Genomic DNA, 14,522 nt, shown 5'->3' on the forward strand with positions numbered 1-14,522 from the left:
AAAGTATTTAATTAAAAAATAAATCAGTGGCACTACAACCTTTTTTAAGTCTTGGCCTCAGGTTTCTGAATCTGTTTCATGATCATTTTCAAATCTAATAGGCTCCAATGCCTGACACACGCCGTCGATTTTTTGGGTCTAAGACATGTCGGTTTCCTCACGATGTTTTCCTTCACCGTTCGAGCAAATGTTAAATGCGCACATAGAAAGAAAATCCATTGGTGCACAGGCGGGGGATCGAACCTCAGGTATGAGAGTAGCACGCTGAAGCCACTAGGCCAACACTGCTCACAAAGACTTGATTTTAAATATTATATTGAATATCTTAGATTATATCATTATAACACAAAAGATATATAACTATAAAATGATAAATTTATTATTTCCAGTCATAAGACAACATATATTAAGTATGTTATTTGATTTTTTTTAATAAAATTAGGTCAAGATTCTTGAATTAGAACATGCATTTGTAGCGATTATATGTAGATGACACTGGCTACTTTACAAATAATACACAATAGAAGTTAAACGAATTTATTGAATAATTGGGATACAAAAAATAAATAAATCTTAGCAAGGCGATATATGGATATAAATTATGAATAAAGCTCGCAAAATGCAATAAATGCTGAAAAGGGTAGCTTCTGATCCCTCTGCGTATTCAGAGGGAAGGAATACACACCACTACGTTCACTCTTACGTGATTAACAATTGGAATGCAAGCTCAGGTGATAATAAAAGACATTTTTAATGAGATATTATTCTCAATAATATATTTAGTTTTGGAAAAGCGTGCGAGTGAAGTCGATGTAGTCGAGGGCGTTGGGAATGGCTCGCTCCGACTTGGGCTCCATATACGGCTTCATGCGCGCCACGCAGTAGTCCGCCATCTCCTTTGTAAGGTTCTGTGGATAAACCAAAATATTAATTAAAAAATTGTTTTTTTTTTTAAAAAGAATAACATGCCCATAAAGGGCAGTCATCGCAGCCCATGGACACAATTTTAATAGGTGCGTTGCCGGCTCTTGATGGACGAGTATGCTCTTTTAACTCCACTGGGAGTCGATTCCACAGTTCACTAGTTAGCAAAAGAAAATGGGTTTAAACAATTTTAAACAACTTGTAAATAAAGATATCTCAATAACCTCGTCTTATTGTTGACTACGAATATTACGCAAGCCATATAGTGTCCGAATGAACTAATCGTTATAATGAAATAATGATACACCACAAAAATTTACAAGATATATTTAGGTGTATATTTTCTGATGATAAATAAAACCCCATATTTTTTAATAATTTTAAATTTTATGGACAAACCTCTTATTCATATATATTAAATCACTGATTGCTCTCTTTTAATTAAATTACTCTAAAGTTTCCTTATCTCACTCGTAACTACTAAAATTATTTTAAAGTACTTTTCACTGATTGTAAAGTTCTAATTGATAAAGAAACATGACTAAATCACTGATTTTCGATATTTTACTGACCGCATAGAGCTCCTCCTTGGTGACATAGGCACGGTCGTGATGAGCTGCGATGGCTCTGAAGGCGTTCTCGATCTCCTCCGAGGATTGCACGTTTTCTGTTTCCTTGCTGATCATAAACGCCATGTACTCTTGGAGAGACACTTGGCCGTCCCGGTTCGGGTCTACGATGTCTACGCGAGAAATAATAATGTAAATAATTGATAAACAAACATCCCTTTCACTAGGTTCAATAAGATTATTTAAAAAACCAATAAAATTTCTATAAAAATCTAACCGATGTCTTAAAAACTTATATACTATCCTGTTTGTTTCTGATACATACTGAAATATTGTTTTTTTTACGTGGTTATCAAAAAGCGCTTCTTCTATAATACTTTTCAAACAGTTTTTAATAAAAAGAATGTAGACCCTACATTCTTATTCTTTTCGCAAGTAACAATCTATAGAGCAGTGTTTCCCAACCTCTTTTGTGCCACGCCCCACTTAAGCCTTACTAAAATTCTTTTGTAACTAAAAGTTATCTCCCCTCCTATTCAACATACATAACTTTTAATTAAAACAATATTATCGATAAACTAAAGAAACATAAATGATACCTGTCATATTTTTACTAAATAAGTAAAACATATAAAAAAAAATTTTATTCCACATATTTTAATAAATTTTCGAATAGCCCCCTGTAACAATCAAATTGCCCCCCTATAGGGCGTGGACCCCACGTTGGGAAACACTGCTATACAGCGTTATAAAAAATGTCAAAAACACATACAAACAGACAGACGTAGATTCAGGTTTCTAGTATTCAAAATCTTTCTTTAATGTTATAGTGAGATGTGGTTAAATAAATACAGTATACTCACTGAGTATAGCTTCAAACTCGGGGTCGGGTTGACCCTCCTCGACCATGGGCAGGTCATACCCTAGAGCACGCAGACACGATTTGAACTCATGCGCGTTGAGACGCCCTGAACGATCCTTGTCGAAGTGCTTGAACATCATCGAGAATTCCTTTAGAGCATCTTCGCTTACACCTGGAAGCAAATTGCTATTAGTTAACTTTAAAAATAAGGGAATTTATTGTCTATACTTAAGATAGATTAATAATAATGACGTAATCAGGAAAATCATAGGGTATATAATACTAACTCCTAGCACCAATAGTAACTACTGCAGTGCTTACCCGAGTGGTTCCTGGCCTGTATCTGCTGTTCCAGGTTGTGCTGCATGCGCATGGAGAGCTGGTCCAGCTGGTCCCACTGCTGTGCCAGGCCCACGGTGCTGTGCTCCGTGTAGCGGTTATCCAGGATCAAGTGTTCCTCTAGTGCTGCACCTGTAATATTACATCAAAATAAAACTTTTGCCCAGTATTTGACTTGTATATTTATTGCCATATTCAAAAATATTTGCAAATACATAGTACAGTTTAGTTTAAATTTCAAATTACCTGAAATTAAACCTTATTTCTGCAATATATTTTATTCTAAGGAAAAAATAATGAGAATTTTATTTTAAATCTCCTAAAAATTAGAATATACATATTACATAAAGATTAAGTATTGGGATATAAAAATATTTTTATTATAATTTGATAAAAATTATCATTCTTACCAAGTTCTTCGAGTCGTCTCAAGTCCTGTCTGCGTGCGCGCACTTCACCGGCCCGAGTTCTCAGAGTTGCCAGTTGCTGCTCCAAAGAGCCTGTTCCTTCCATCATCGATGTCCTATTAATATAAATTTATTGATAAATAAATGTACTTCTTTATCTGTGTAATAAAAACAATTGGGTTTGTAGAGCAAAAAGCTCTATGACTCTATTGCTTAATTATTACACTCCTGAAGAACATGCACGATCAAACACACTCCAACATTTATAACAAAAAACACAGTTTGATGATTGGTGAAAATTATTATTTTTAAATGCAAAATGAAATGTGATTTTGGATGACCTCTTGCTATTTACATTATATATTAATGGTAGGGGAGCCCAAGAGGGGATTTCGGGATTTACTCAAGCGCGGCAGATTAATATATAGGGGGATACCTTGTACCCGGTTAAGTACCTCCACAAAATATGAGGCCCATATATAAAGCCGCACGTGAAGGAGACAGGATCAGTTTAGTAAAAAAAAAATTGACCATCAGAAATTCCCGAGCGCGTCAGATTAAGGTAGGGTGAGTTAATTACATCCTAAAAAGTGTATATTCCACTAATCTGACAAATTGAGAGTGACGGAAAAAAAGGGGAGGGCAACAAAGTTGTAAAAAAAAAACGTCATCTCGACATTCTCGAGCGTAGCTAATTTTTTTTTATTTTGAAGGAAATAATTCAAGAATAATGAAAAATATATAATCTGACGATTTCCGCAAGCCGAAATAACAAAAATTCGTCGATAAAGTTAAATGCGTGCAGCTGCGTGATGCCTACATTTCCTTAAACCGATCGGAATCTACTAAACGGCGTTCTAAATATTTCCCTCAAAATTACATTTCCTGTGAATTTGAACCGATTCGGACCGATAGATTTTGAGAAATTTTGAAAAATCTTAAAAAAATAAGAAATATTTTTTTTTAAAGTGGTTTCTTTATCGATCAACTTCAAAAACTAATCCGCCTTTGAGCTTGAAAAACCACGTCGATCGCCACCAAGCAGGTCAAAAGCGGTTGATTCGTTCGAGAGATATCATACACGAAAGAAACCCGAAAAAGTGTTTTTTCGGGATTACTCCGAAATTTGTGGTTCGATCAATTAAAATTGCAAAATTATTTATGAGGATGATAAAACTGCGTCGAATGCTGCCAACCGCGTGAAAATTGCTTGATCCATTCAAAAGTTATTGCGGTTTGAAAATTCCAAAAATAGTGTTCTATGAAACTTCTATCAGACTTTCGAGCTGGGAGAGCTCAAATGCATAGAAATGTTATTTCTTTGAACTCAGCGAGCTCAAAATATCAATTTTAAGCGCCCAGGAATGGAATTAGCGGGAAGTTGCAGGGTTGGCCCTTTAGGTGAACCGTTTTTCTAAAAATTTTTTGTCAGATCAGGCGAATCCCTCTAGATAATCGTCAGATTATGAGACAGTACGTTTAGAACATAAAGATGAACCACATATATCTTAATCTGACGCGCTTGAGTATTTCAAAATTGCGATTTTTTTTTGCAAATTAAGAAAATGGCTGTGGGTTTGCGTCCCATCGAAATCGTCAGATTAGTGAATGAGAGCTTTTTTTTGGTGCACTTAACACTCCCTTAGAAAATCTGACGCGCTCGATAATTTTTTTTTTTTTTAATTTTCAACCCTTAAATACAACCACCCGCATCATGCAAACGATCAGATTAACATACGTACATTATTAAAAATACGTAGGGCATAGATGCTATCAATATCTGACGCGCTCGAGGATGTCCATGCAACAGTTTTTTTTTACATATTTAACAATCTATAGCCGCTTCCCCCACCGATGAAAAGGAATTTATCTTATAACATTTTTTTCTTCTTTTTATCTAAGCTTTCCATCCCAATAGGTCTCTACGACGCTCGAGTAAATCCCCATTTAGCATCGTGGGCTCCCCTACCATAATGACTTTCTGTTTTTGCAATTCTTTGTCATAAGAATATTATTGGCAACAATAAAGTTAGTCCATAGATTAAAAGATTTGAACCATAGACCACACATCGAATACTTTACCCGTCCCAGCCGAGGAGCCGGTACCTGTGCATTAAGCAATGTTTCAAATATGATTCCTTAACTATGATAGTTTCAAAAGCTGTACAAAACGCAACTAGTCTTCATAGAAATTGTATAGGATGTTGTCAGATTTAATAATAAACAAAAGATCTAATCTTTACATATCAAGCCGTAGTGATAAATGACAAAAAAAAATTTTTTGATGGGGTTACCAGTTATGGAAACCATACTAAAAAATAAAATGAATATTAATGTAAAAGTTCTCTATTAAAGGGAATCATAAATTGACAAAAATTTAAGATAATTCATTAAATAAACAGTCCGAATTGACCAGTGTTTTATTTTAATAATAAATTCGATATATTATTAAAAGGCCGGCAACGCGCTCGCGAGCCCTCTGGCATTGAGAGTGTCCATGATATCACTTAACATCGGGTAAGCTTCATGCCCATTAGCTCCATTATTTTATATTGATAATGTCTATGATATGCAAAGAGAACTTTAAAAACAAAAATGGATAACTAGCAACCCCAGTTCACACCAGAAAAATAAATTTGTATTGAAATGAATTAATTACCGGGTCTCAGTGAGCCACTGGTGGAAGGCGTTGGCGTGTTTGGCGAACTCCTTTCGCAGTTTGTCATTCTCCTCTTGCCTCTGCGCTTCCTTTGTTAGCTCTACGTCACGTTCCGCTGCCATATTAAATAGAACATTTATTTTTGTTGACATTTTTCAATCTAAAATAGGTTTACGCGAGTATTCAACGAAATGAATATTAGAAACAATTTTTTATAGAAATTAGTTAAAGGTCTTATTAAAGTTTCAATCGGCTCTAAAATAAAGAACATGTCATCAGAAACTTGTTAAATTATTAAAAGTATTTTTTAATTGAATATAATTAAAGTCGAATTAAAAAATAACCAATTTACCGATAATTTTGCGCAGATTGCGCCATGTCTCCTCGAGAGCCTCCATGGTGAACCAAGTGTAAGGGTTGGCACCGACATTGAACGACTTGATCTGCTCGTCTAGAGCTGCCAGCGCTTCGAAGTCACTTTGGGCCGAAGATAGCGACGCCTGCGCAGCATTAAGGAATGTTAATGTAAAAGTTACTTTCTTAGAAACTCTGATAGATGACTAAAATCAGAATAAGATCGGAGAAAAAATGGCAATGTATTTGAAAATAAAACAAAATGTAAACCTGGAATTGCGCGTGCGCATCTCTAAGGGCGCGAATCTCCTCGATGGAGTTACAACGCACTGGGTCAGTGAGGTCTTCCTCAGCGTTTTCGAACCAAGAGTTGAATGCTGAAGCCTGTAGAAAGAAAAACAGAATAAAATACATTTCTTCGTCATATGTCGTGGATATTTTAAAATGAATAATATCATATAATGGCTGGCCATACTGAAACAAAATACCATTAATAATTCTTCATCACAAGCTTACATAAGCAATAATGTTGAGGAAAATACCTTCTTTGCGAATGTAAGATAAAGTTCCTCGATTTGTCTGAATTGGTCTTGTAACTGCAAAAGACGTTGTTTGCGAGCAGCCGAGTCAGCGAGAAGCCGCTGCCAACGGGAAATTACGTCCGCGTGACGCTTGGCTATGCTTGCACTTTGTTCATGACCTGTGAATAATTTAAACTATTTAACTTCACATATCATTTGCCTCATTCATAAACTGGATCTAACCACACTTTTAACATTTCCAATTCCTGGACATAGGCCTCTCCCCTAAATTTCCAGTATATCTAACGCCTTCCTTCCACCCTCACCAGGTCATCTATCCACCTAGTGGGAGGCCGTCCAACGCTTCACTTACTGGTACTTGACCTCCATTCCAGGACATTTTTGCCTCATCGGCCAATGCGCCTATTGCCAGTCAAGGTTATAGCAAAAAGCTATGTCAATAACTTTAGTTCTTCTACAAATCACTGCACTTCTAATTCGACCACGTAGACAAACACCGAGCGTATATATAATTAGAAATAAAAATTTGTTTTAACAAAAATATTGTTAAATATTCTTAAATTACTTATAAAGACAAAAATATTGGACATATTTTTTGGTCTTTTGTTGACGAATGTAAATAAATCGTTTATATCCGTCAAAAGTTTTATTTTAAGTATTTTTTATTAATTACTGTTTAGTCAATACAATAAGTTTTTAAATACTAAAGAAAAACCCTTACCGGCACCAACTAGTTGCTCCTTAAGCGCCGTGATGTTCTGAATGCCCTCGTGTTCGAATGCAGTCAAACCAGCATCGAAGGTGTCCTGTTTAGTCAGGAGTGTCTGAACTGTGGAGAGGTCCCTTCCGAACTCATCTGACCGGACGTGGGTTTCCTTGTCTGCGATCCAGGATTCTACCACGTCAGCCTTCCATAGGAGTTGCAGGTAGGCAGAGTTGTCTACCAAGGCCGCTTTTCTGTGAACGAATGGCGATGATAAATATTGGAGATCAACTGAAATATCAAAATCAATTTTAAGTGTAAAATATGATGTTACTTCTAGCATATTTCAATTATATTTGTTACATCAATACCTAGATAAATGAATTCGGTTTAATTTTTGTAAATTACTTGTTTAAAATTACGAAATTATTGATAATAATTATTATTTACTGGCAGGAGAGTGATACAAACACATAATTATAAAATCGAATTTTCAGACTTCGAAATACAGAAAACACGAAACTTTTCAATGGAAGTATTATTAAAATTCGTTATTTTTTAAATTCCAATTAAATGTTTAGTTGTTTTATATATACCTGCGAGCAGCTAACGAAGTCAGCTTATCAAGTTTCGCCTGTAGTGCATGCAATCTGTGCGCCAGCGCATCTGCGTGTATGTTCCCGGCGGCCAACAATCTTTCTCCCTCTGCCGTTAAGTCACGCACTCTTTCTCCGCGAGCTGCCAACTCTGCTTCCAGAGCTTCGTGCTTCTTCAATAGACCTTGAACTGCAGCCATACTGTCTCCACATTCGCCGACCACCACGAGTTGTTGTTTCTCGCTGGTAATAAAAAAAATTATTACTTGCAAGTGTTACGTAACGAATTTTTAAGTGTTACGTAACGAATTTTTCTGTCCTCTTGTAAAATGTCACAATGCGGGGCGGGGTTTAAATTACTTTCCAGTACTTTACACCACATAATGGTAACTTTTAGGTACAAAGAGTCACTGGGTGGTCACGAAACGTTTTACTATTGGGTACAGAAAAACGTAACGGCGCGTTACATGGGGGGGGGGGGGTGTGTGTCCAATAATCTCCAAAAATTTTGAACGCTAACGCCTAATTCACTCATTGCAAATTAATCTAAAATCTTAAAAAAAAATCTATTTCTAATACTGGCAATGGTTTTAGAAGCAGACACAAACCTGATCCAAGCCTCCTCTTCGTCCAGCTTAGCCAGAAACTGTTGGTAGGCCAAGGACTGCTGCAATTTGGCACCTCTATCAGCCGCAAGAGCCTGCAGCTCAGCCCAGGCTTGGGCGAGGGCCTTCAGCCTCAACTCGATCTCGTTGGCTCCAGCGTTGGAGACGTCCATTAGCTTCTCTCCGGCTTCTTGAACAGCCTGGATGGCGGGTTCGTGGCTTGCCAATTCAGCCTCGAGTCGCTTATGCTTTTTCAACAGGTTCTGTACTCCGGTTAGATCGCGACCGTAATCATCTGAGGCGACTAAGAGTTTCTTTTCCCTGAAAACAAATTACTAGTTAGTAAAAACACGGACGCTAAAATTATTTGTTTTTTTATCTTGAAACAACAAGACACAAGACTAACAATTAACGCACTCCCTTGACTTTTTTGGGTCTAAGGCAAACCGGTTTTCTCACGAATTCTTCACCGTTCGACCGATTGTTAAATGCACACATACAAAGAAAGTCCGTTGGTGCACAGCCGGGGATCAAACTTACGACCTCAGGGATGAGTCGCACGCTGAAGCCAACACTTCTGCATTTTTTAAGTAACACACACACACACGTTTAAATTCTATTATATTATTCACTCTCGTGACTACCACACTAAACTAAACTAAAAATAATTTATTTTGAATTTGGAAAATAACTCTTCCAAAATGTCACGTGGTGTAATAAGCGCACGTATTTTTTTTTTACAAATAATGCGTTACAAGTGTATTTTAAATAAAATTAAGTGACATCATCTATCTTGATATTTCAGTTCGGTCTGGAACAATACTAACTTGATCCAGGACTCCTCATCAGCAATATCCCTGAAGAACTGGTGCAAAGTGTTAGCCTCGTGTAAACGAGCACGTCTGTGTGCTGCGAGCGAACGAACGCGTTCAAAACGCTCGTTTATCGCCGCACGGCGGGAACCAATTCCCGCACTGTCGAACTGACCGGATGATACTAGGGCGTCGGCTTGAGCGTTCATATCTGAATAAAAAAACATTAGGATGAATCTTATTAACATAGGCTTAAAAAATGACAACAATTCCATAATCAAAATATCATAAATATATTGCGAATGTAATGTATCCAAAGTATATATAAAAAGTGTAAAGTAATTAACACCAGTATATAGTTAGTATCTAATATATAATTATAATTGTAAATTTACTAGCAAAATGACGAGATCGTATTCATACCGTTAATCCTATCTTCGTGCGCCTGAATGTCGGCCTCGACGAGCTGGTGCTTCTTCATCAAGTTCTGAACGGAGGCCAGATCCTTGCCCGAATCTTCAGATGTTAACAGACTCTCGACCTATAAAAATATATTTTATATTACGATCACGTGACACGCCTGCCTCACACCTTCAAAAGGTACTTTGCCTAAGTGAGGATTAATCCTTGTCAAAAAAAAATTGAAGTGAAACTTCTTTCGGCGCATGAGGGTAAAATTTTTTACGGATGAAACGCAATAATAATAATATTTGCGTCACGAAGATGTGCAGCGTTTTTGTCGAAGAAAAGGGAGAGAGCGATTCAGAGAGAGTGAGAAGGGCGAATTACCTTATGGAAATTTTATTTCGTAAAGAGAATTTATGAAATATTAGTATTTTATATTTTATGCAAAAAAAATTTTTATTAATTTTCGACACTTAATATTTTAATGACAATTAAATTCCTAACATATCTTCCCTTTTTCACTCTATCTAAGTCTCGGAAATCTAAAGTTTTACTTAAAAATTCGTTTGCCAAAGAACATACATACATACATACAATTTTCTGACATACTTCTGACGTACTTTGTACGCACGCACTTTTTTTTTTGAAGATTTTATTTATATTAAGAATCAATCATTGTAATTTAGCTTTTAAATTTTAGTATTATTATTTTTATATTATGCGAAATATTACTTTGTAAATAAATAAGAAAAATACCTCTCCCAGCCAGAAATCAAGATCCTTGACTGCGGCAATGTACGTGCGTTGCTTGTTGGCTTCCTTCAGCTTCAAAGATTTCTCTGTAGTCTTCTGCGTCAGGAACTCCCATTGGTCAGCAATAGAGGCGAGCCGAGCCTGAGATAATAGCAGATATTTTAACTTAGGATGGGAAATAAATTGTAAATTACGTATCAATATTTAATGGAAAATGGAATTATAGGATGACTTCTAACTTTTACATTTTTTTCGAACACACTTATGATATAAATTTAAAAAAAAATAGAAATCATTTGGAATCTTATATTGGAGGATAGATTATTTGATACAAGTTAATTCATGACAATAGTTGTAAATTATATAAGTAAACATTTATGATATTCTACTTAGATTGGTCAATAGGTACATGGCAAATTGAATCGATCCTGCAAGTTAAATATAAGATAATCTGTATCTTTTATCGGTAAATAAATCTGTATGTACCTGTACAGCATCTTCACTTCCACTGCACTGTCCTCGCTGAACGAGGTTACCTCCCATCGCGAGTACCGACTGAATCCTCTCGGCGTTGGCTGCGAGTTCAGCCTCGAAGGCTTGGTGCTTTTGATGCTTCGATTGGATGTTTGCTGGATCCTAAAATACAAATTTGTTTATACATAAAAATTAATACATCACACAAAAACATACCCGAAACTGTATTTATTGTGGTACAAGTGATTAAAACATTTTAAAAGTGATAACTTCTTATGGGATAAAAGCTTCGTTACGTAACGCGTTACGGTGCCAGTCTGTCTAGCTTCCCTTGCTCTCCCTCATAAGGCAGCGGTTAATGTTGTTGTTAATGTTCTATGTAAGATGCTGACCTAATAATAATACAACTGTGTTTGAAGACGAGAGTGATAAATAAAAGGAACTGCATTTATTAGGATCCAAAAATATTACGAACCGATTACCGAATCAAATCTCTGACACTATCGACATCTTTATATGTTCACAGTACCGATATTGTATTTAACATTATATATTTTTCGACATTATCGTATTGACTTAGTACTGTAAGGATAGGGTATGTATTTTTATGAATAAATAAAAATAAAATTGTATTATAAAATATACCTTATAGCTCTCTTCAGTAGCGAGCTGCAGCTTTTCTGCGATCCAATTTTCCATCTCGTCAGCATCACGAGAGAATTGTTGCAATGTTTGTTCATCGCCCAACCTTATATAGAGATCAATGGCAATCAATAAACAATCAAAGACCTCACATAGAATTGTCTAATCATTGATATATAAAAAACCCAAGATGCACAATCAACGTCTAAAAAACGTCCTCAAAAAATGAGCGCAACATTCTAAATTGTGCACTCATTTCAAATAGTCTCGCGTCTAATAAGTGGAGTCGATGTTATTTATTTGTGTTTTTTTTATAAATAAATTTATGTACTTTTGAACTTTTTTGTGTGTAGTTTTTGACAAATATATTTACTAACAAATTATTTTTTAATTTAAAGAAAAAACTTTTTAACCGGATTAAAGTTATGTATTATTATAAATTTCCAACTATTTAACATCCAACACCTTTTGTCTTTAGTCACCGTGACCACGCACGCTGTAAAGCACCCGAAAAGTCGGATAAATTTAAAATTATGTAAAATAGTTGTAAATAAAAAAGTAATGTTCGACTCCACTCAATACCTTGTCCTACCGACCACGGTCGGTCGTAAAATTTTATTGCTTTAAGTACGTATACACTGCGTTGTAATAACAACTTTAAGCAATTCGCGTAAGGTTGATTTTGCAATAATATATGCTTGTAACATATACTGTTATAGACATACTGTTATAGAAAATGACAGAAATAGTGTTTCGGGACACTTTCGAGCGTTACTTTTATTCGAGACTGTGCATCTTGGGTTTTTTATATATCAATGTGTCTAATAAAAGTTTTAATGTATTTTTTATAGGATAGGGGCAAACGAGGCAGGGCAAAAATGGCAGTCATCACAGCAACACCTATTTAAGTGGGTGTGTTGCCGGCCTTTGAGGGAAGAGTATATCTTTCTTTAAACAATTGAAAGTCTTATCTCCCAGGGAAGACCCCCACCGAAAGTCAATTCCACAGTTCGCTAGTTCGTATAAGAAAGTGTTAATCCATCAATTTAATAATACAAAAATATTAACAAACCTAGATCTCTTCTCAATAAGGGCTTCCTTGAGATGCCTCCAGCGGTCTAACACCTGCTGCCTTTTCTTGCCGATGTCATCTGCCGCATAGTGCTCTGATGCAACCAGCTGCTCAGCCAGAGTTTGCAGTTGGGCTATCTTCTCCTCCTACGAATTAGTTTGAGCGTGAATACAAGATTTTTTTTTGGAAAACGAATTCTTAATAATAATAAAAAGCTTAATAAAATCATCAAACACGTGCTAACATGAGCATTGATGGCCTTATCGAAGTCCTCGTGCTTCTTGATCAGCTGTTCCACATTATCCGGTGCGGCATCAGGTTGATCCTGGTCTGCACTGGTTGGTGCTAGGAAGGCTTCACGAGCCGCCATCCAGCCTTCGGCTTGTTCACAGTCACGGTAGAAGAGTTGCAACTCCAGGTTTTGGTCGAGTTTCATACGACGCGCCACCCAGGCTCTGTGATTTAAATATAGATTAATAATATAGGCGATATAAAAAATTACCAAATACTTATACTCTGATTTTTTATTCCGTAGAATTCTGACATTTCATAAGTGTTGCTACTAAAAAAGTTCTCCATCGAAAAAGGAACAAATTTGACTTATTTGAGGGCAATAAAAAAAATGCTATTTATTTTTATGTTTTACCTACAAAAAGATAAATCTAATTATTTACTTACTCAATACAAAAATAAAAAATATTTCAATATAACGAACAATATATGTAATTAACCATAATTACTCTATTTTATTCTTTAGCTGGCATCACTGCCTAGTAATTTCAGGTTTAGTAAACCTTTAAAAAAAATGTTATCTCTACTTGTGCGGTTTTTCCTGTTTGTGATGAAAAGGGACGTAATTATCACTCACCGTTAAACCACAATTAATAAAATAAATACATTAACTAACAATAAAATGTATGTATAGACTCAGATATTCAGACTCGTATTGAAATTGAAAAATGTGCCCGACCAAAAAGGTTTGCCATCTCTGACATGTCAAAAAATGATAGCTATGAGAATTCTTCGGAATTAAAAATCAGAGTATAGTATAATTTTGTCAGACAAAATCTATATTACGTTATACGTATCTAGTACGTTTGCAGCATGCAGATTAAAGATGATTCGTAAATTATGCGCGTACAAACGCTTTATTCTCCCCAAAATCTCTACCAGGAAGTATCATAATTTTACTAAGGCCTTAAGAAGTAATTTTTGACGTGATAACGTCTTTAAAATCGTTTTAGTCGGGTGACATGTTCAGAAACTTGTGTCACACCAAAACCTCACGAGCGCGATCGCAGGTATAACGAGAGAGAGACGGACCGATCTCCCGTCTCATCTCGAGCGTTGCCAGTCATTCCGTGAATGTATGAAGAAAAATGTATATCATAGTCGAATAAGTAAACTTGTCATTTTACACCCGAAATTTATCATCAAACGTGTGAATAAAACGATAGATGTAATTTAAAATTTGAAAAAATTGTTATCTTCATTAATTCCTTACTTCCCAAAAACTTATATCACCAATAAGACGTTATCACGTAAACATCTCGATCGTAAACCTACTTTACAAACAACCAATATTTTTTTTATATAGCAGATCAAATATGGCCCATTTATCTATTGATATAAGCACACTTACTGCTCAAGCTCTTGTCTAGCATCGGCCATTCCGCTGAGCTTCTCTTGAATTTCAAGGCTGGCATAATGTCCGCCTTGTAATAGCTGCTGACCGAACAACTCCAGGGCTTGGAAGGTGCCTGCGCGTGCGTCCATTTCCGTACGGTGTTCCTGTGTAAAAGAT

The 14,522-nt window shown here is 35.9% G+C and overlaps 1 protein-coding gene across 4 annotated transcripts in view; it reads right to left on the reverse strand.

Annotated features, from left to right (window-relative positions):
- Positions 1 to 521: 521 nt before the first annotated feature.
- The window catches only part of LOC125063763 (spectrin alpha chain), a 35,351-nt gene continuing 21,350 nt past the window's right edge, over positions 522 to 14,522 (reverse strand). For 2 of the 4 annotated variants that reach the window (XM_047670368.1, XM_047670365.1), the window contains 21 exons: positions 14,361 to 14,509; positions 12,963 to 13,173; positions 12,719 to 12,864; positions 11,650 to 11,752; positions 11,017 to 11,166; positions 10,534 to 10,671; positions 9,796 to 9,913; positions 9,388 to 9,583; positions 8,564 to 8,881; positions 7,956 to 8,198; positions 7,378 to 7,613; positions 6,657 to 6,814; positions 6,385 to 6,498; positions 6,113 to 6,260; positions 5,761 to 5,875; positions 5,184 to 5,207; positions 3,105 to 3,217; positions 2,677 to 2,826; positions 2,357 to 2,527; positions 1,497 to 1,666; positions 522 to 908 (listed from right to left, as the gene is read on the reverse strand). In XM_047670368.1, coding sequence (XP_047526324.1) covers positions 780 to 908; positions 1,497 to 1,666; positions 2,357 to 2,527; positions 2,677 to 2,826; positions 3,105 to 3,217; positions 5,184 to 5,207; positions 5,761 to 5,875; positions 6,113 to 6,260; positions 6,385 to 6,498; positions 6,657 to 6,814; positions 7,378 to 7,613; positions 7,956 to 8,198; positions 8,564 to 8,881; positions 9,388 to 9,583; positions 9,796 to 9,913; positions 10,534 to 10,671; positions 11,017 to 11,166; positions 11,650 to 11,752; positions 12,719 to 12,864; positions 12,963 to 13,173; positions 14,361 to 14,509 — 3,300 coding nt within the window. In that variant the 3' untranslated portion in view covers positions 522 to 779. The remainder of the gene's footprint in view (positions 909 to 1,496; positions 1,667 to 2,356; positions 2,528 to 2,676; positions 2,827 to 3,104; positions 3,218 to 5,183; positions 5,208 to 5,760; positions 5,876 to 6,112; positions 6,261 to 6,384; positions 6,499 to 6,656; positions 6,815 to 7,377; positions 7,614 to 7,955; positions 8,199 to 8,563; positions 8,882 to 9,387; positions 9,584 to 9,795; positions 9,914 to 10,533; positions 10,672 to 11,016; positions 11,167 to 11,649; positions 11,753 to 12,718; positions 12,865 to 12,962; positions 13,174 to 14,360; positions 14,510 to 14,522) is intronic. The other 2 variants (XM_047670369.1, XM_047670367.1) reach the window with 1 other exon arrangement.

Source organism: Pieris napi, chromosome 3 (assembly GCF_905475465.1).
Source record: "Pieris napi chromosome 3, ilPieNapi1.2, whole genome shotgun sequence".
NCBI classification, from domain to species: Eukaryota; Metazoa; Arthropoda; class Insecta; order Lepidoptera; family Pieridae; genus Pieris; species Pieris napi.